Source organism: Agelaius phoeniceus, chromosome 22, assembly GCF_051311805.1.
Source record: "Agelaius phoeniceus isolate bAgePho1 chromosome 22, bAgePho1.hap1, whole genome shotgun sequence".
NCBI classification, from domain to species: domain Eukaryota; kingdom Metazoa; phylum Chordata; class Aves; order Passeriformes; family Icteridae; genus Agelaius; species Agelaius phoeniceus.
In genome coordinates, this window is record NC_135286.1 from 313,805 (window position 1) to 332,135 (window position 18,331).

An 18,331-nucleotide genomic window follows, 5' to 3' on the forward strand; every position below is an offset into this window, starting at 1 on the left:
TGCTCTGCCTTTCCAAAAGGTCTCCTCACGGACACCGAGGATGCGGCGCTGGGATTTAGCTGGAGGGGGTGTAACGGTTGCTTATTTAAAAGAGAGCTAAACCTCCAGATTTTTGATGCCACCAGGCAGAGCACATATAAACCCTCCATCCTGAGGGATTTTTAAAGTAAAGATGGATGATCCTGTTGTGGCCATGTGGCCTTTTGGATGAAGGACATTTTCAGCTGGTTTTCTCAGTGCAACAGCAGACAGTTGATCTGATGGCTCTTCCTTGCCAGTGAATACTGGTAGTGCTGCAAGAAAATGGGCTTTAAATGTCAGTTCTCTGCTGCATCCCACTGTCACATAATCAGGTTTTTGGCAATAGTGCACAATTCCTTCCCCCCTGACCCCTGAGTATTAATTCCAGATCACCCTGTGTGGGGTGCATTTCCCAGCTCCAAGGGTGCTGAGTGCCTTGGGTGCAGTGTAAGGAGAGACTTTTTTTATTTTAGAAGCTGCCTTTACCTTCCTCAAATCTCCTGGACTGCTTTGCCAAGAGGAGACTTGCACAGAGGGATGTAAAACCAGGGCAGGATGCTTGTTCAGCTTCCCACTCTTCGGAAAGCAGAGCCACTGCCCCTCTGAGACACATCTGTGGTCAGCTCCGAGCGGTGGCCAGACCTCGCCGGGCTGATTTTCTCCAATTCATGCTGAGATTGTGTTCTAAAATTCCAAATCCAGTGCCTAAGACAGGGAGATGGGGTGGGGAGGGGCTCTCTGAGCACCAGGCACTGTGGTGGTCCTTGGCCTGCCAGGGCAGTTTGAGAGGTGCTTTTTTTAGCGGGGTGACCGTACTGTTAACACAGGGACTTAAATGCTGGTATTGCCTTTGCTTCTTCTCCCTTCCCCCTAGGGAGGGGAGTTTGTGTGCCTAAAAACATTGTGTGTGTGAACCGAGTTGCCCATCAGTTACATCAGACCTAACCTACCCTAATTTTGTTATTATAATTCATTAGTTAATTTTAAGAGAACGTTTTTTCTCCTCACTAACCCTGTGAATTAATTCCCAGACTGCTCACTATAGATCCAGTACTGGCAGGGGAAAATGGGGAATTTGAACTAGCTGACCTCGGTTTTATTGCTGTTTTATGTTACCTTACATAGAATATGAGCATATCTTGGAAATCTAACCCAGATACCCCTGATGTGTATTTTAATTTGGACATGACTCAGTAAGGGTCATGCAAAAAGCAATTCCAAAGCCTTTTTGAGGTTATGGGTCCAGCTGTTGTGGGATGTGTGTCCCACTAAGACCAACTCTCCCATCTTTTTGCCTTTCCTAAAGTATTTCACCAGCCTGTGCCTGTCTCTCTTCCCTGCCTCGCCTCCTTTAATGATGTTGCTGATACCTGGAACGCTGGGCTCTGCCCGAGGCTGGCTGGAAATCCTGCTTGGGAGTTGATTGATGGCTTCAGCTTGTGCCATGAGTTCTTACTGATTCCCTGTGTGTGTGTGTGTGTGTTGAGGATGGGCTCAGGGGTGCAGACCCAGCTGGGAGCCAGTGAGGCCCCAGAGGCTCCCTGGATGGCAGCACCTTCGGGTTTGTCTGCAGCCAGGGAGCACCTGGGCAGCACTAGTGCCAGGTTCTGGAGAGGGAGCAAACCCCTGGAGTGCAGTGCAGTGGAGAGGCTTGGAAATGCAAAGGGATGGTCTCTGCAAGCTGGGTGAGGGGATGAGAGAGGAGGCACTGCCTGGTTCTGCTGCTCTTTCTGTGAGCATCCTCCTCTGGCTGCTCTGAGAGACGAGTTCCCAGCAAAAACGGGCCCTGAGCTAAGCTGGGCTGACAGCAGGATCACACAGGGAGGCGCGGAGCCCGCAAATGCCAAACCTGGCTCAATCTGAGACTGCATTAACTAGACTTAGCCCTTGTTGGGAAAGGGGAGCGAGTCTTCCTGCCGCCTGAAATAGCAGAAGTGCCATATTCCCCGAGCCCCATGATGGTGTGTCAGGCAGGGCCGTGCCTGGGGCCTGGGACACGTCCCTCGCTCTGCCTATTGCACAACAAGGATGCTGCTGTGTGGGCACGGCTGGAGGTGGCTCCTCTGGCCTCCAGGCAGCGGGAGGGACACTGCCTTGTCCCTGCAAGCCTGCTGGAAACACCCTCTGCTCCCAAATCCCATCCCAGGGCAGGCATCAGAACTGCAGGATCCTAAACAGAAGGGTTATGGACGGGTAGGGGAGGTTGGGTGTTGGAGTGTTTTTTAAATCTCCTTTGATTCCTTCCCTTTTTTTTTCCTAAATCTTTGATTGCCTTAGCCTATGTGGGGATCCCTGAGAAACAGCTGCTCCAGAGAGGGACCATCTCTGAGTGTCCTTGCAAAATCGCAGAGCTCTGGGCCACCAAGTGAGCTCAGTGTTTTTGAAAGCAGCAGGGGAGGAGGAGAGGTGCCAAAACCAACCTTTGCAATACAGAGCAGCTGCGCTGGAAGCCCGGGGCTGCCCTGCCACCTTTGCCCTCCTGCTGGGGACTCTTACTCCTTCCTCCCCTTTGGTGGGGCTGGGGCGGCCCTCAGGCATTTCCCAAAGCCCAGGGCACGATCTGCGCTCCTGCTGCCCCTCGCAGCCATTTCGCCCGTGCTGCGGGTCCGGGCAGGCTCTGCCGCCCTCCCTCCCTTGCCTGCCTTGCCTGGTTAACCATTCTGGCGGTGTCCTCGCCCGCAGTGCTCGGCTGCTGCTCCCGGCAGCCTCTGCCCCGCCACTCGCGGCTCCCGGGCTCGGCCCGGTGACCTTCACTGCTTCTCCTCCCTTACCAGAGCCACAGCGCCGGCCAGGGGCTCCCGGAGCTCCCAGGGGCTGAGGAGTCCTGCAAGTGTCATTTCAGGGAAAGGGGACATTGGATTTTATTTTTTTTTTTTTTTTTTCAGAACGTGAACTTATTTAACGTGTTTCTTTTGGAACTTCCTGCCCTGGAGGGGCTCTGGGACGGAGCTGCCTGGCAGGGCAGATGCAGCTGCCCCGGGTCAGGTTTCACTGCTGTTGGATTTCGGGGGTGCTTTCTTCTCTTCCTTTTTAAACAAAGCCTTGAAGTGGAAGTGGATCCGATGTTTTTATTACTGTATTAACATTCATTTTAATTCACTTCAGAAACTAACCCATTTTTCTTCCTGATTAGAATGTCATAGAATTAGACAAGCTGTAACCCCTCCTGAAGTGCCTTATTTTCCTACATGATATAAATATATTTATAAGAGTAATTATTCCACTTATATCTTAGGGGTTTATTGCTGAGCAGGAGATAAGGTGGGAGAGGAGGGATGGGAAGAGCCCTGCCTGGACCCAGCCAGGCTGGGGGTGGAAGGGCGACGTTTGATGGATACTCTCAGGGTGCAAGGGGTTCCTCACTTCAGACCAAAGGAGTTTCAGCAGTGAAACTCTGCTTAGAAAGAAGAAAAAAGGACGGAAAACCCCAAACATGTGAGAAAAATACTGTAGATTTGTCAGGTTGTTTTTTTTTTTACCCCTGCAAAACAAACACTGATGGCCGGACTCTGCAGGGAGCAGTGGGTGTGGGGGATCAGAGCCTGCCCCTGCCCATCCTTGCACATCCCAGTGCAGACTCTGCCTTCCGTATTCCCATGTAATGTCTGTGCTTTTCCCTGTCAGTTGCTGTATAAGCCAGATTTCCTGCTGCTTTGTTTTGTTGTTTTTAATAATCAGCTCGGTAACCCCTGGATGAAGATCCCAACTGCAAATATTTTGTAATGTACGTGTATAAAAAAAAAAGTAATCATTTTTTTGATTCTTTTTAAAAACTTGATAAAATCTTTCTATCCACTCGGTGCCTGTGTGTGTTACTGTGGGGGTGTGAGCTGGGCCTGGCACAGGGGCTGCTGTGGCTTTGTGTGACTTGGGAAGGTTTGGGCTGGAAGGGACCTGAAAGCTCCTCTCATTCCGGGGGCAGGGACACCCTCCACTGTCCCAGGCTGCTCCAAGCCCATCCAGCCTGGCCTTGGGCACTGCCAGGGATCCAGGGGCAGCCCCAGCTGCTCTGGGCAAACCCAGCTCATTCCTGGGAGCGTGGGAGGTGCGGGGCCACCCGAGCCAGTCGTGCCTGTCCTTGTGCCCTCCGTGCGGCCACCAGGGCGTCCCTTGGGAAGCCCAGAGTCCGTGGAGGTGCCAAATGCCTCCTGCCCAGACAAACACCTCGGCACAGACACCTTTTCCACGCCGGGGTGGGCTGAGGGCTATTACCAGTGGCAATTTGAGGTCACAGCGCCAAGGAAGCCCCACCAGGAGCAGCCTCCAGCCTCCCTCCAGCCCTCCCTGCCATAGGAAATGAACCCGGGCTCCATCTTGCAGAGCAGAGTGGCTGCAGCTGGGCTGGGAAGGGGCTGCAGCAGCTTTTTGCCTCCATTTCACAGCTCCAGCTCCCTCGTGCAGCGAATGTGCCTGGCAGTGGTGGCTGCTGGCCCCGAGCTCAGGTGCCTCGTCTGGCCTCGCTCCGTGGGGCTCTGTTTTCTCGCTGCTTGGTGAAAAGCAACAAAAGGCTCTGTCCCTGCTGCTCCTCATCCCTGCTTTTACCGCGGGCTGTGCTCTGCCAAATTCCCTTGGCTTTAGGAGACACCGGTGCCTCGCTCCGCAGCGCTGTGCCTTTCTTGGCTGACAATGGTCCCTGGCTGCAAAACCTCATTAGATTAATTGGCCTTGCCAGCTCCTGAACAAGCAAGGCCTTTAGTCGTGCAGGGGCGCAGAGGGCAGGGGAAGGAGGGAGCTCTGGGGCTTCCACGCTCCCTCGAGCTGCCTGTCCCAGCCCTTGGCTCCAGCTGGAGCCAGGGAGGAGCAACTGGAGCTCCTGGCTGCCTTAGGCTGGGCGCGGCTGTGCCCAGGTGGTGCCTTTGCCTTTCCGGGGTTCAGGACAACACCTAGCTTTGTGCTTTCGGAGTGACAGCCCTTGGAAGTCGGGTGTTGGTGAGTTTTGTGCTGGTTTAACCCCCTAAACAACAGGGAGATCTTAGCTCCAGATCTGCCCTGTCCTTCCACCCTGCACGGAGCGGGGAAGCTCCTGGAGGCTGGGGTTTGGCGGGTGCAGGGAGGAGAAGGCTGGCAGTGATCGATTGTGCGAGCCCCAGCCCTGCCCGTGAGCAGCGCTTTGCTGCCGCAGCTGGGGCAGCGGCTCCGCAGCTCCGCAGCCCTGGCACACCCAGCTCGGGCCCGGCCTTTGATCCCTCTCCGTGCCCGTCTGTCTCTTCCACATGACTCGGCACAGGATCACAGCTGGCCAGGCTGCGCCTTCACAGGAGCCCCCGTCTCCAAAGACCTATTTAATTTTCTCCTTCAAGGTGGTGTTAGCAACACCCAGAAGATGCTGCCGGCTGCCTTGGACGAGTGGGCTGTGTGTCCTTTCCACCACTGACGTCAGCTTCTCTCCCTTAATTCCCCCTCTGGGACCGAGGCGAGTGCAGGCGCTGCCAGCTCGGATCAGCGTTAGCAGCCTGCTCTCCCCGTGTGTGGCAGCTCCGCCGTGCCAATGTCACCCCCGACTGGCGCTGCCGTCCCTGCCCAGGCGGCCACGGGCGGTGGGAGAGCGCTCCCCTCTCCCAGCATCCTGGGAGGGCCCGGTGCCAGCAGAGAGTCCCCGTTCCTCGCACGTAGGTGTGCTGAGATGGCAGCTCAGCCCCTCAGAAATGGCTGACTCCTCTCTGGCGCTCCCGCTGCCTGGTGGGTTTTTCTCTCCTCCTCCCTGCCTTTGCCGTTGCCTACGCGGGTGTGTGGGGAAGGCAATCGGCTCCCGTGCTGCGGATGGCTTTATCTGTAACTCTTCCATCTGCTCACAGCAGCTCACAAATAACCACGGGGTGCCAGAGGAATTATGTTATTTGGAGCTCAAGTTTCTGCAGTCTGGCAGGGCAGCAGCTCTGCGCCGGGCTCAGCCGCTCTGCAAAGGCCAGCGCCGCCATGGCCAGGGCTTAAGGCAGGACTGGGGAGGTGGCCAGGGCTGAATTACTCTGCCCATCCAGTTAGACAAAGCCCCAGCCCTGAGCCAGCATGGAAGCCTGGTCCTCTGGGGGCTTTCTGTGGAGAGCAGAGGGTCCTGCTGGCCCCGGTCCCTGCATGGCCGTGGGCTCGTGGCACGAGGCAGCAGGGATAAAATGGGAGGCTGCTGAGCCCCTCTCCTTGAGCTCTGCTGTCTCCCACCAAGCAGAGCCCTTTCAGACAGGCCTCCCTCCCCGGGAAGCACCATGGATGCCCCAGAGCCGTGGCTGTGGTGGTGGTGGCCGGGGATGATGCTCGAGGCCGGGCTGTGCTGGGAAGTGCCTCCCGCTGCCTCCGGCATTTGGTAAAACACTTACAGCAGGGCCGTGTTTTCTTCATTTCCTGCCTGCTGCCGCTTCCAAGGAAACAAAATCCCCCAAGCTAGGGCTGAGGTTTCTCATTTAAATGTAACCCAGGCCCATAACTGGAGCTGCCAGCCCTCCCCATGGCCCGGCGGTCCCAGGGTGGTGCAGGAGGAGGCACCTCAGGACTCATGGTCCCATCGTGGGCACTCAGTAAAGCACTGAGAGCACAGACCCAGCCCTGGGGTGGGGTTTGGGAAGGGCAGGGCACCCCAGGCAGGGCACTTGGGGTTCAGGGTGCCAGAGGGAGGTTTTGCAGTAGCAGCAGCCTCCTTCCCTCCCCCATCTGGCAAAACCCCGGAGGTTTTGGCACCAGGGCTGGAGCAGGGTGGTTTGGGACCAGCCCTGGCTCTGCTGTGGGTGCTGTCAGCTCTCTCACCTGCACGGTGGCCAAGGGCAAGTGCTTGGAGCCAGATCTGGGCCCCACTGCTGCCAGCAGAGAGGGGAGAGAACCCCAGCCCACCCCCCTGCCTGCCCTGCAGCACAGCCAGGCCTTGGAGACAGGAGCTGCCTGTGCCTGCAGCATCTGCTGGGAGCCTGGGAAGGGCTGGCCCTGCCAGATGTGCGAGCACAGCTGGGGTGAGGCCATGCCCACCTCTCTTAGCTCATATTTTAACCCCACAGTTGGGCTGTTGGTCCCTCCCGAGCCTCTCCTGCACGTCCCTGGCGTGGGGGTGGCTGCTCAGCACTCTGGCACCTTCTTGGATGGATTTGACTCTTTTTTATAGCTTCACTTTCTGCATCTTTCTCCACACAAAAGGGAGCAGGCTGGGCCCTGCTGTGTGTCCCCACCTGCTCCATCCTCCCCCAAAGGCCTGGAGCAGCCAGGAATGGCTCTGGGCTGGCTGGAGAGCGACCAGCAGGGCCAGGGCTCCCCCAGCCCTCCTGGAGCAGGGAACGGGCACAGGCGGGAGCCAAAGGTGCCTCCCTGCCCCGGGAAGGGGCGCACGGAGCTGGGCAATGACCCCGTGCTGGCAGCAGGGGATGGGCTGGGGGTGACATTCAAGGATTCAGTGGGGGCTCAGCTCCCGAGTTTCTGGTGCTGGGGAAGCGCCTTGGCCTGAGCTGTGATGGCTTCTGGTGCCACGTTGTCACCACAGCTCCTGAGCCCTCTGCCTGCCCCCAGCAGCCTGGGAAGCTCAGCACAGCCCTGCCAGGAGCTGGAATGGGGGGGCTGCAGCCCTGGGCCCCCCAGCACGGGCTGTGCTGGGTGGGAGCCTGAGCAGGGCTTCCAGCACACCTGAATGGTGCTGCCTCTGTGCCTTGCACACTCTGGTGTGTCACCCTGTCCCCAGGGGAAGTGACAGGGAGCCCAGGCAGTGGGAGGAACTGGATGGGCTTGCACACCATGAGGAAGCTCCCTCTGAAGACATCAGCAGGGGAGGCACGAGGGAGAGAAAAGCAGTTTCAGCTGCCATGTGATGTTGATATAAGAATCACCAGGTAAAAACTGCCCCTGAGCACAGCAGAGCTGGGAATTGCAGGATTTTTCTCTGCTGGGGGAGGTAGGCTCGGGATTCATCTCCTGAGGGATCTCAGCGGGGCCCTGGGGTAGAATGAACAGCTCCACCCTCTGGCTTAACCTCACTGGGGACAGGGGGAGCCCGAAATTCCCCATCCCCAGCCTGAGCCCAGCCCTGGGAGAGCGGGGGACAATCTGCGGGGCCCTCGGCCCCCCATTCAGCCCCACCTCCCCGCATCACTGGCTGGCACAGCCCCTGCCAGCGCTCAGGGAAATCTGCATTTCCTTTGCGATAAACAGCCGCAGGTCCCCAGCCAAGGTGAAGCAGAGCCTGGGGGGCGCAGACACCCCCGGCCCCGGCCGCGCCCGGCCCCGGGTTCCGCCGCATCCCAGCGCATCTGAGATGCGCAAATTCCCGTGAGAGCCCCGCTGGCCCGGCCGGGGCGGCTCGGGGGGCGCGCAGGGCGGGACCCGAGGGGCCGAGCTGCCCTAATTAGCTCTGCCATCATTAACCCGCCCTCCCTGCCGCCGGCAGGCAGCTGGGGCCGCCGGGGGGGTGCTCGGATCCCCTGTGAGCAGCGACTCTGGGGATCTCAGCGAGGGGTGCTGGGCACGGCCCCCGTGCCCCCTTCACCAGGAGAGGGACTGCGAGCAGAGCTGGAGGCAGAGCTGCAGGCAGAGGCGCCGTTCCCGCTGGATGCAGGGCCCAGGTTGCACCCCTCGGATGGAAGCCGTGAATGAGTCCCTGCCATCCCCGGGTGGGGGACGTGTCAGATGTCACCAGCAGAGCCGGATGCAGCCCCTGTGCCTGCTGGGGCTGTGAGGATGAGGATGGTCGGGGGCCTCCGTGCTGCTCCCCCCGGGCCAGCTCCTGCTAACAGGATGTGATGGGTGCGGGAGGCGCTGTCACTCGGCATCTCTCATCCGGGAGCAGGGAAACGGAGCAGGGATGGCCCTGGTGGCACTCGGGAACCTCCCCCTGCTCTGCCCCCTCGGGAAACACCGTCCCACCCCCTCCCCAGCATCAAACAGCCGCACCTCATACCACAAATTAATTTATTCCCCTACCAGAGTTGTAAACAAGAAGCAGCCCCCCCACCCTGACCCACCGAGGGTCCCCATCCAGAGGGGTCCCCATCCCGAGGGGTCCCCATCCCCAGGGGTCCCCTTCACGAGGGGCCCTTCACATCCATCTCCCCAGGAATGTGCAAATCCAACCCCAGTGCAAAGAAAGGCTTTGGCAGGGGGAGCCCTGGGTGCCGTGAGGGGGGTGGCAGCACACAGGAGACCCCAAAACTTGTGGGTTTGGGGGTGCAGAGGCTCGGGCAGCCCCCCCTCCTGAAGGCAGCGAGCACTAGAGGGCAGCAGGGCCCAGCACTGGGTGCGGGAGGGAGGCATGGAAATCAAATTAAATAATAATTCAAATACCGATAAATAAATAAATGGGCGGCTGGAGAAGGGGGGGAGGGGGTTGAGTCCCTCCTCCTCTGGCAACGAGTCTCTCCTCCCCTTCCCCAAATGTATAAAATATATTCTGACTATCTGAGGTAAATAACAAGGCTGTAAAAAAAACAAGAGGGGGGTGAACATTCCTGGCGTTTCCCCACCCTTAAAAAAATAAAGCATCATAAATAGTTTTAAAGAAAATATGAGGATCAGCCCCCTCTCTCTCACACATAAATATAGATTATATTATGGATAAAAAATACGTCTTTCTCTCTATTCAAAAAGTGGAAAAATAGAGGAGAAGAAGGGGTTGTGCCCAAAAAGGACGAGGCTGGGAAGAGCTGCTTGTTTCCAAGAGCTCCTGCATGAAAAGGGGGCATGAGAGCAAATCCCCCTGTGGCTGCAGTGGAGTGAAGGTGAGTGAGGGATGGGGGGTCAGACGTCGCTGGGGGAGCGGGAGCGGAAGGGCGGCGAGGGGGAGACGCAGCCACAGCACACGGCCCACAGCACCTTCTGGATCTCGCGGTTCCTGAAGGCGTAGATGACGGGGTTCAGCAGGGAGTTGTAGGTGGCGGGGAGCAGCGTGGCGTAGGTGTAGAGCGCCGGGGAGCTGCAGTCCCCCAGCAGCCCGTAGATGGCAAAGGGCAGCCAGCAGGACGCCAGCGTGCCCAGGATGACGGCCGGCGTGGCGATGCCCTTGCGCGTGCTGGTGCCGTAGTGGGAGCTGGCCAAGAAGTGCCTCTGCACGGCGATCTGGTGGGCGTGCCGGCACACGATCCGGCAGATCTGCACGTACAGCTGGAGCATCGCCGCCAGCACCGCCAGCAGGGAGGCCGAGAGCAGCACCAGGTGGCTCTTGGTCAGCGGCCTGACCACGCTGCAGGCCGGCGGCTCCGCCAGGCAGTTCCAGCCCAGGACGGGCAGCAGCCCGTGGCAGATGGAGGCTCCCCAGGTGAGCATCAGCATGATGTAAGTCCTGGTGACCGTCCTCTCCGAGTAGTAGGTGAGGGCGTTGTAGAGGGACAAGTAGCGGTCGATGGTGATGGCCAGCAGGCTGCAGACGCTGGCCGTGAAGGAGCCGACCAGCAGCCCCACGGTGAGGAGGCTGACGGCCTCTGATGGGATGAAGTACACGAAGGCAAAGTGCAGGATCAGCCCCACGCCCGCCAGGAGGTCGGCGGTGGCCAAGCTGCCGATCAGGAGGAACATGGGGGCGCGGAAGGCCGGGGTGTAGAAGATGACCACGACCACGATGGCGTTCTCACAGGAGATGATGGTCCCCGAGATGCAGAGGACAACATCCCACGGGTTCAAGGCGAGGGGCTGCACCACAGACTCCAGGTCCAAGGAGCTGCCGCTGCCATTCCTGGCTGAGAACCAGCCTTGCTGGCCTTCGCTGGAGTTGGGGGGCCCTTTCTCCATCATGGTGGCAGAGGCTGGCCTGCAAGAGCAGCTGTCCACAAGCTGCCCCTGATGGGACAGTACTGCCTGCCCCCAAAAGTTGTCCTCAGGAGGGTGGGCAGAGCAGTGGAGGTTGAGAGTGTGCTCGCTGCTTGCTCCGAGGGGATTTTTCTGGATGAGATGGTTTAGTTTTAAAATAAATAGGTGAATTAAGGGAAGGGAACACACACACACACACACACACACACACACACACCACCCCTGCTCCTGCCTGCCTTAGCTGCTGGGGGTTGGGCACTGCCTGATTTTGATGGGTAAATCCAGGGGAGCAGGACTGGCAGTGGAAAACACGGAAGTGAGGGGATCCCCGGCAGCAGGTAAAGGGGGTGCCCCTGCCCCCGCTCATCACCCCGCGGGAGCAGACCCCCTCCCGTGCCCACCATGGCGTCCCTCCTTACCCTGGGGTCTACCCCTCCCCGGGCCGGCAGCGCAGCGCCTGGACGGGCTGGGGGGCACGGCCGCCCCTCGCCACCCTCCCCGTAGCACGGCGCTCCGCCAGAGCGGGCTCCCCCTCCGCCGGGGCCGCCGGTGCCGCCGGTGCCGCCGGGGCCGGGCACTCACCTGCCGGGGCTGCGCGGGGCTGCCCCGGTGCCATGGGCGCCGCCGAGTTATAGCGACCGGACCGACCGGGGGCCGGGGGGGCCCGGCGCGGGTGACTCACGGCCCCCCGGCCCCGCCGTGACGTCAATGCCGCACCGGAGCCAATCAGCGCCCGCGCGGGCAGCGCGGGAGCGCGCGCGCCGCATAGTAATCGCCGCTCATTCATAAAAAACAGCAACAACCGCCCCCCCCAGCCCCGCGCCCGCCCCCGCCCGCGCCGCCCCCGAGCCCGAGGGACCCCCGAGCCCAGAGGGACTCACGAACCCAAAGGGACCCCCGAACCCAGAGGGACCCCAGAGGGACCCCCCAAGCCCGGGTCACCACCGTCCTGCCAGGAGGGAACGGGGCACGGGGCGGCCTCGGCGCTCTCCCCGCAATGCGGAGGTTTGGGGGCTCCGCTGGAGGGGGCGGCCCGGAGCAGGAGGTGCGGGGTGGTCGAGGATGGGTCCCGTCCTGCCCCCGCACGGCCGGGGCTGCGCTGCGCCCTCCCCTCCCGGTGCGTCCCCGTGGGACGTTCCCACAGCCGGGCTGAATAATTCAGGGCCCGGAGGAGCGGGAATGCCCGGCCGGGGGGGCTGCGGGAGGGGCTGCGGGGAGCTCTGCCCCCGGAGAGGAGGAGGAGGAGAGGAGGAAGGACAGGGCTGCGCTCCTCCAGGCTCTTCCCCCGCGCCGGTTCCTCGAAGCCGGCGAGGAGAGAGGGGGTCCCGGAGAGCCCGGGCCGGGCTACGGCTCTGCTGGGACCCCTCGGAGCCCGGGCAGGGACCGGAGTGTCCCGGGCACGGCCCTGGAGCGGGCAGGGAGTGCGGGGAGTGCGGGGCGCTGGGCACGGGCCGGCTGCAGGCACACGGAGCGGGCAGGTGTGTACAGGGCGGGCAGAACGTGCAGGTGTGCGGTGTGTGCGGTGTACACGGTGTGTGCAGTGTACAGGTGTGTACACATGTGTACAGGTGTGTGCAGGTGTGTACAGCTGTGTACAGCTGTGTTCACTTGTGCACAGGTTTGCACAGGGGTACAGGTGTGTACAGGTGTGCACAGGTGTGCATAGGGGTACAGGTGGGTACAGGTGTGTACAGGTGTGTACAGGTGTGCATAGGGGGTACAGGTGTGTACAGGGGTACAGGTTTGTACAGGTATGTACAGGTGTGTACAGGTGTGCACAGGGGTTCAGGTGTGCACAGGTATGTACAGGTGTTTACAGGTGTGCAAAGGTGTGTACAGGGGGTACAGGTGTGTACAGGTGTGCACAGGGGTGCAGGTGTGCACAGGGGTGTACAGGTGTGTACAGGCGTGTACAGGGTGTACAGGTGTGTACAGGTGTGCACAGGGGGTACAGGTGTGCACAGGGTGTACAGGGTGTACAGGTGTGTACAGGTGTGCACAGGGTGTACAGGTGTGCACAGGGGTGCAGGTGTGCACAGGGTGTACAGGTGTGCACAGGGTGTACAGGTGTGCACAGGGGGTACAGGGGCACACCTGTGCAGTCCGTGCAGCCCCAGCTCTCCCACGGCCGATGGGTGCTCGGTGGGTGCTCGGTGGGTGCTCGGTGGGTGCGACGGGGGGGACGCACCCCGCGAGAGCCCCCCCAGCCCCGGGCCGGGCCCGCCGGGGCGGGGCGGGGCGGGACGAGGCGGGGCCGCCCCCCCTCCCCCGCCGCCGCCGGGGCCGCCTCCCGCGGGCGCGCATCTGCTCCGCTCCGCTCTCCCGGGAGATCCGCGGGCGCAGCTCCGCCGGGACCGTGCCGAGCCGGGCCGAGCCGAGCCGGGCCGGGCCATGGCCCCGCCGGGCCCCGCGGCGCTGCGCTGCGCGCTCCTGTGCGCGCTGCTCTGCGCGCACGGACCCGCTCCCACCCGCGCAGGTACGGCCGGGGGCGCGGGAGGGGCACTCGGGCCTTCGCAGCGCCGGGGCAGCTGAACTTTTCTGTGGGGGTTGGTTTTTGCCAGGGGTTCTCTCGCCCCCACGGGACTCGGCTGCCGAGCTTGGTTTGGGGGAGAGGGAGCCCTGCCCCGCTGCCAGCCGTGCTCGGGGGCTGGGACCCCGAGGGCCAGGGGGGTGCGCTGGCTGCGGCGGAGGAGCGGCGAGCAGGGCCCAGGCCCCTCCCCAGAAACTGTGGGGATCTCGTGGTGGGGAGAGGGGAGCGGAGCCGTCCCCTCCTTTCCGAGGTGCTGCAACTCCGGGCATTAATTACACAAACCCCGGGCTTCCCTCCGCTCCCCCGCTCCCGTCCCCCGGCTGCTGCCGTTTCCACCCTGACTTGTCCCACGCGTGCTCCCCCTGGGAGCGGGGGTGCCCCGGGCCGCCCCCTCCCTCCCCACACCTGGCGGCAGGAGCGGGAGCTGGCAGCGCTGCGCTCGCGCGTCGGTTCCTGCGCCTGCCGCGATAAAAATAAATTATAAACCTGCCTAAAGCCTTGCGAACAAAGTCCTACTTTCCCATTGGCTCCCGGCAGGTCTCCAAATGCTGGAGGGGGGGCCAGCGGCGTGCCCACCCCCTCCCGTAGCCATGGCAATGGGGCCGCAGCATCTCCGCTTCCTGCCCTACGCCGCCAGTTGCCCCCTTGGCTTTTCCTAGGAAAGATGGGAAGGGGCTTTTCTCCCAGCCGCGCAGGGTTTTTGGGGAGCCCTCAAAGCTGCGGGGCTGCAGTGGCGGCTCCAAAGGGAAGCGCTGCCGGCAGGGCGCCCTGTGCCCGTCCCAGCCCCTGGGGAACGCCAGCCCCAGCAGCCTCCGGCGAGCCCTGCCAGGAGGGTTTGCCCTGCGAGCCTGCAACACCCGCAGCGTGGGGAGCGGCTCCCGGCTCGTTCCCGGGATGGGGAAACGCGGGACGCGGCGCGGGCAGGGCTCCCGCAGCCTCCCTCCGCAGCCAGCGCTGTAAATTAATGATGAGCGCGAGCGGGGGAAGAGCAGCTCCGCAAGCAGCGGGTGACTCACCGCCCCCGGGCGGGGAACGGGGCTCCCGCGGGACGGCCGGGGCGGGCAGAGCGGGGACAGAGCGGGGACACTGCCCGGGTAACCCCGGCCAGGCCGGAGCTGCTGCTGGTCTCATTCCAGCCTCCACCAAGGATCCCAGACCCCGGCGCTGGGGGAGTTTCCTGCGCTGTGGGTGATGGGGGAGCCCTGTGTGAGCTGGGTGGGCGCTGGCAGCTGTGGCTGTCCCCTGGCTGGATGCTACAAACACCCCATGGGGACGGGTTTGGTGCTGTGGGATGTGCCCTCCTCCCTCCTGCTGCACCATCGGAATTGCCCCTCCGTGGGGCCGGGGTGCAGCCCCCTCCCCAGGGCCGCAGGGTGGGTGCTGGCCCTGCCCTCACGGCCTCTCCCCGGCTTTGGCAGGAGAGTGTGGCAAGCTGAGCTCCTGCGAGCTGTGCACCACAGCTGGGCGCTCTCACAACGGCACCGGCTGCGTCTGGGTGGGCTGCGGGACCCCCGAGGAGCCAGGTGAGGGACCCCCGAGGGGCCAGGTGAGGGCTGAGGGACCCCCGAGGGGCCAGGTGAGGGCTGAGGGACCCCCGAGGGGCCAGGTGAGGGGTGAGGGACCCCCGAGGAGCCAGGTGAGGGACCCCCGAGGGGCCAGGTGAGGGACCCCCGAGGGGCCAGGTGAGGGGCTCGGGGCCCCCGAGGAGCCAGGTGAGGGCTGAGGGACCCCCGAGGAGCCAGGTGAGGGGTGAGGGACCCCCGAGGAGCCAGGTGAGGGCTGAGGGACCCCCGAGGGGCCAGGTGAGGGGTGAGGGACCCCCGAGGGGCCAGGTGAGGGGCTCGGGGCCCCCGAGGAGCCAGGTGAGGGCTGAGGGACCCCCGAGGAGCCAGGTGAGGGGCTCGGGACCCCCGAGGGGCCAGGTGAGGGGCTCGGCTGGGTGGGCGCAGAGAGGGGCTCTCAGCAGCGCCCCAGTGCCCGGGGCTGGTGGCTCTCAGCACCCTTGGGTGCCCAGGCCCAGCTGCTTTCCCCATCTCAGCTGCTCCCAAGGCCCTGCCTGGGGCTCTGCCCTGCGGGTGCAGCTCTGAGCCCCCGCTCCTAGACCCTCAGGGGGATGCCCACCCTGGCAATGAAACCTCCTCATCCCAACCCCTCAGGTGCCCCGGGCAACCCTGGGCCTGGGCAGCCCTGGCTGCCCTGCTTGGGATGCCAGGCAAACTCTGCTCCTCTCCCCCCAGGAGCAGGGAGCTGCGTGCAGAGAGGCTCAGCAGTGCAGGGGACCTGTGCTCTCTACAACAGCAGCGCCCTGTGCCGAGGTAACCCCGAGCCCAAAGCCCCCAGACCCTCTGGCCTTTGGGACAGAGCTGCTGCCAGGGCCATGGGGGTGAACTCCCACCACCGGGACAGGGACAGGCTGCAGGGGCGTGGGGCAATGTCCCCTGACACCCCTTCTACCCCCTTCCCTCTGTCCCTGCCTTCTCCAGCACTGAAGTCCCACACGGAGGAGCCTCCACGGTCCCATAGCAAGGAGCCAGTGACACACTCCACAAGTTAGTGGCTCTGGGGAGGGGTGGGAGGCAGTGGGATGGGGGTCCTGGGGGCTCTTCCCTCTCTAGCTCACGTTCCTTTGGGAGGGCTGAGCGGAGCTGAACTCGGTGTTGGGCCAAGGGATGTCCCCGCTGTCCCCAGTCACAGCCCTGTCCCTGTCCCCCCTCTGCACTGGGCAGTGCAGTGGCTCATGGCACCCATCAGCCCTCCTGGAACAAGCCCTGATCCCGGCCTTGCTGGGAATCGCCAGCTCCAGCCTGGCTGGGAGTGGAGCAGGAGCCTCTTCCAGTAAGGGGGAACTGGAGAGCACAGCAGGAAACCGGAGCCTGGAGCCTGCTGAATTATTGATCCACTGGGATCTTCTTGCTGCTGGCTCCTTTCCTGCAGCTCCAGCTGCTCTGGCAAGGGGCTGAGCCCATCCCAACAGCCCCGGATTGGTGGGGACATCCCAGCCCCAGGCTGGGAGCTGCCATCCCTCTCTGAGCAGCCCCAGACCCCCTGTCTTTGGTGTTCCCATCTGTGCTCGGGGGTGCCAGCAGCCCCCACGGCTCCCCAAAGCCCCTGTTTTCCCCGGCCCCCAGGGACCACCACCAGCAGCGCCCCGCTGACGGGCAGCCCCGAGTTCCACGCGCCCGGCTTCGACACGGCCAGCTTCATCGGGGGCATGGTGCTGGTGCTGTGCCTGCAGGCCGTGGCCTTCTTCCTCTTCAAGTTCATCAAGTCCAAGGACAGCACCTACCAAACGCTGTAAGCGCCCCCTGTGCTCCCCGGGATCCGGGAGGGACGGAGGGGGACCCGGGACCCCTACAGCCAGGACTGGCTCACCTGGGCAGTGTCCTGTGTCCCCAGTCCTGTGTCCCCAGTGTCCTGTGTCCCTGCTGTCCCCTCTGTCCTGTGTCCTCAGTCCCGTGTCCCCAGTCCCGTGTCCCGTGGCTCTTTGTGCCAGTCTGTCCCCACCCTGCAGGGGATGATTTGGGAGATGGAGGGGCTCACATCCCCCTGCCTGTCCCCTTGTCTGGCTGTCCTGCCCCCTCTGTCTGTCTGTCTGTCTGTCTGTCTGGGCCCTGGCTCTGAGCCCCGCCTGGGGCTGGGAAGGTCCCAGAGCTGTCCCTGGGAGCTGCTGGGAAGGTCCCAGATGTGTCCCTCACAGCTGCTGGGGGGGCTCGGTGCTGTCCCCACTCCCCAGGATCGCTGGGTCTGATGTGGGGCCGTGCCCCCTCTCTCTTTCCTTCCACGCTGCCAGAGAGGACAACCAGTAGGTGCTGGGCAGAGGGGAGGGGGTGCCCCCCACCCCCAGAGCTTCACCCTTGCCTCGCCCTCCCCGGCAGAGGGGGACGTGGGCCCTCCCTGCTGGTTTGCATGACGGTGTTTCCCAACTGGTTTTGCTGTTTCCTGTCGGTTGTTAGGGAGGGAAAGGAAGGGGGTCCCCCCTCAGCCCCTTTCTGGCATGGAGCCCCTCGGGGGGGCAGCCCCATACAGCCCCTTCTGCCACCTGAGTGAGGTGTCCCCAGCGTCCCCAGCCCCACCCTGAGCCTCCTTGACAGCACAGGAACCACAGGGCTCCCAGTTTGGCCCCAGTTTGGCCCCAGTTTGGCCCCAGCAGCCCCCTCCCTCTCTCAGCACCCCTTGCCCCACCGCCTCCCCACAGCCTTGAGGCTCGTGGGGCGGGGGGTCCCCTCTTCCCCTCGTGGGCTCCCGGGTGCTTTTCCCTGCAGGATTTTGGCCGGAGCACCCATCCATGCCCGGATCCCCCCATGCCTGCCAGAGGAGGGGAGCCAGGGCCTTGCTGTGTGCTTTTGCTGTGCCTCTGTGTGCTCTGGGGGGGCTCGGGGGGCCCTCTCCCCCACCCTCTTTCTGTGTGCTGTTTTGGGGAGGGGGCTGCGTGCCGTGTGCTGTGGGGTGACACTTGTAGCTCGGGCTGCCCCCATTAAACTCTGCCAGGTGGTGTCTGTGTTGTGTCCGGGGGTTGCTGTGGCTGGGGGGGTGCAGGGGACCCCCCGTCCCTCCCTCTTGGTGTGGGTGGGCCCTGGGACACCCCAAACCCCTCCCTGGGGCTGTGAGGGGCTGGGACCCCAGGGTGGAGCCCCCAGGACCTTTCCTGCTACGCCTCCTCTCTGTCCAACCCCCAGGATCTGAGCTCCTCCAGGCTGGGGGTCGCTGTCCCCAGCCCCCCCAGGTGAAGAGGCCACCGCTGGTGTCCCCCCTGCACAGCCCCCCCGCCACGACTATGCAAAGCCAGGAGCCCAGGGCGGGACAGGCACCCCCTGCCCCGCACGGTGCCTGGGGGTGCTCCGGGGCTCTGGGCCCCCCCGGCTGCTCCCAGGGGTGCAGCTGGGCCGGGGGGGCCTCTCCAGCCCTGAATTCCTCCTTGGGCCCCCACCCTGTGCTTGCCATTCGCCCAGGGCACCCAGGGACCAGGGGACACGGCCATGGGGGGCACTGGGGGACCCCTGGTGGCCCCAGCCCCACACCAGGCAGAGCCCGAGCTGGAACAGGGGAACAGAAACCAATAAAGGATTTTCCTGTAAT

The 18,331-nt window shown here is 63.0% G+C and overlaps 2 protein-coding genes across 6 annotated transcripts; one reads left to right on the forward strand and one right to left on the reverse strand.

Moving 5' to 3' along the window:
* Positions 1-8,881: 8,881 nt before the first annotated feature.
* Positions 8,882-10,710, reverse strand: GPR3 (G protein-coupled receptor 3). The gene has a single exon (XM_054648324.2). The coding sequence runs from the start codon at positions 10,708-10,710 to the stop codon at positions 9,721-9,723; it is 990 nt and encodes a 329-aa protein (XP_054504299.2). The 3' UTR covers positions 8,882-9,720.
* A 143-nt stretch (positions 10,711-10,853) lies between these two features.
* Positions 10,854-18,330, forward strand: CD164L2 (CD164 molecule like 2). 5 transcript variants are annotated; one of them, XM_077189524.1, is made up of 6 exons: positions 10,854-11,063; positions 14,674-14,778; positions 15,493-15,570; positions 15,739-15,804; positions 16,384-16,549; positions 17,046-17,751. In XM_077189524.1, exons 1-6 carry the CDS (start codon positions 10,997-10,999, stop codon positions 17,059-17,061), a joined length of 498 nt encoding a protein of 165 aa, XP_077045639.1. In that variant the 5' UTR covers positions 10,854-10,996; the 3' UTR covers positions 17,062-17,751. The 5 variants fall into 5 exon arrangements, with proteins under 5 accessions (XP_077045639.1, XP_077045640.1, XP_077045642.1 ...); XM_077189522.1 differs by lacking the exon at positions 10,854-11,063 and adding an exon at positions 12,981-13,201; XM_077189523.1 differs by lacking the exons at positions 10,854-11,063; positions 17,046-17,751 and adding exons at positions 12,983-13,201; positions 17,932-18,330.
* The last annotated feature ends 1 nt before the right edge of the window (position 18,331 follows it).

Bases quoted from the DNA above. Each gene is read 5' to 3' on its own strand.
- GPR3 (XM_054648324.2), bottom strand. From the start codon at position 10,710: ATGATGGAGAAAGGGCCCCCCAACTCCAGCGAAGGCCAGCAAGGCTGG.
- CD164L2 (XM_077189522.1), top strand. From the start codon at position 13,117: ATGGCCCCGCCGGGCCCCGCGGCGCTGCGCTGCGCGCTCCTGTGCGCG. The intron at 14,779-15,492 runs GTGAGGGACCCC...CTCTCCCCCCAG, and splicing joins CGGGACCCCCGAGGAGCCAG to GAGCAGGGAGCTGCGTGCAG. The intron at 15,571-15,738 runs GTAACCCCGAGC...TGCCTTCTCCAG, and splicing joins CAGCAGCGCCCTGTGCCGAG to CACTGAAGTCCCACACGGAG.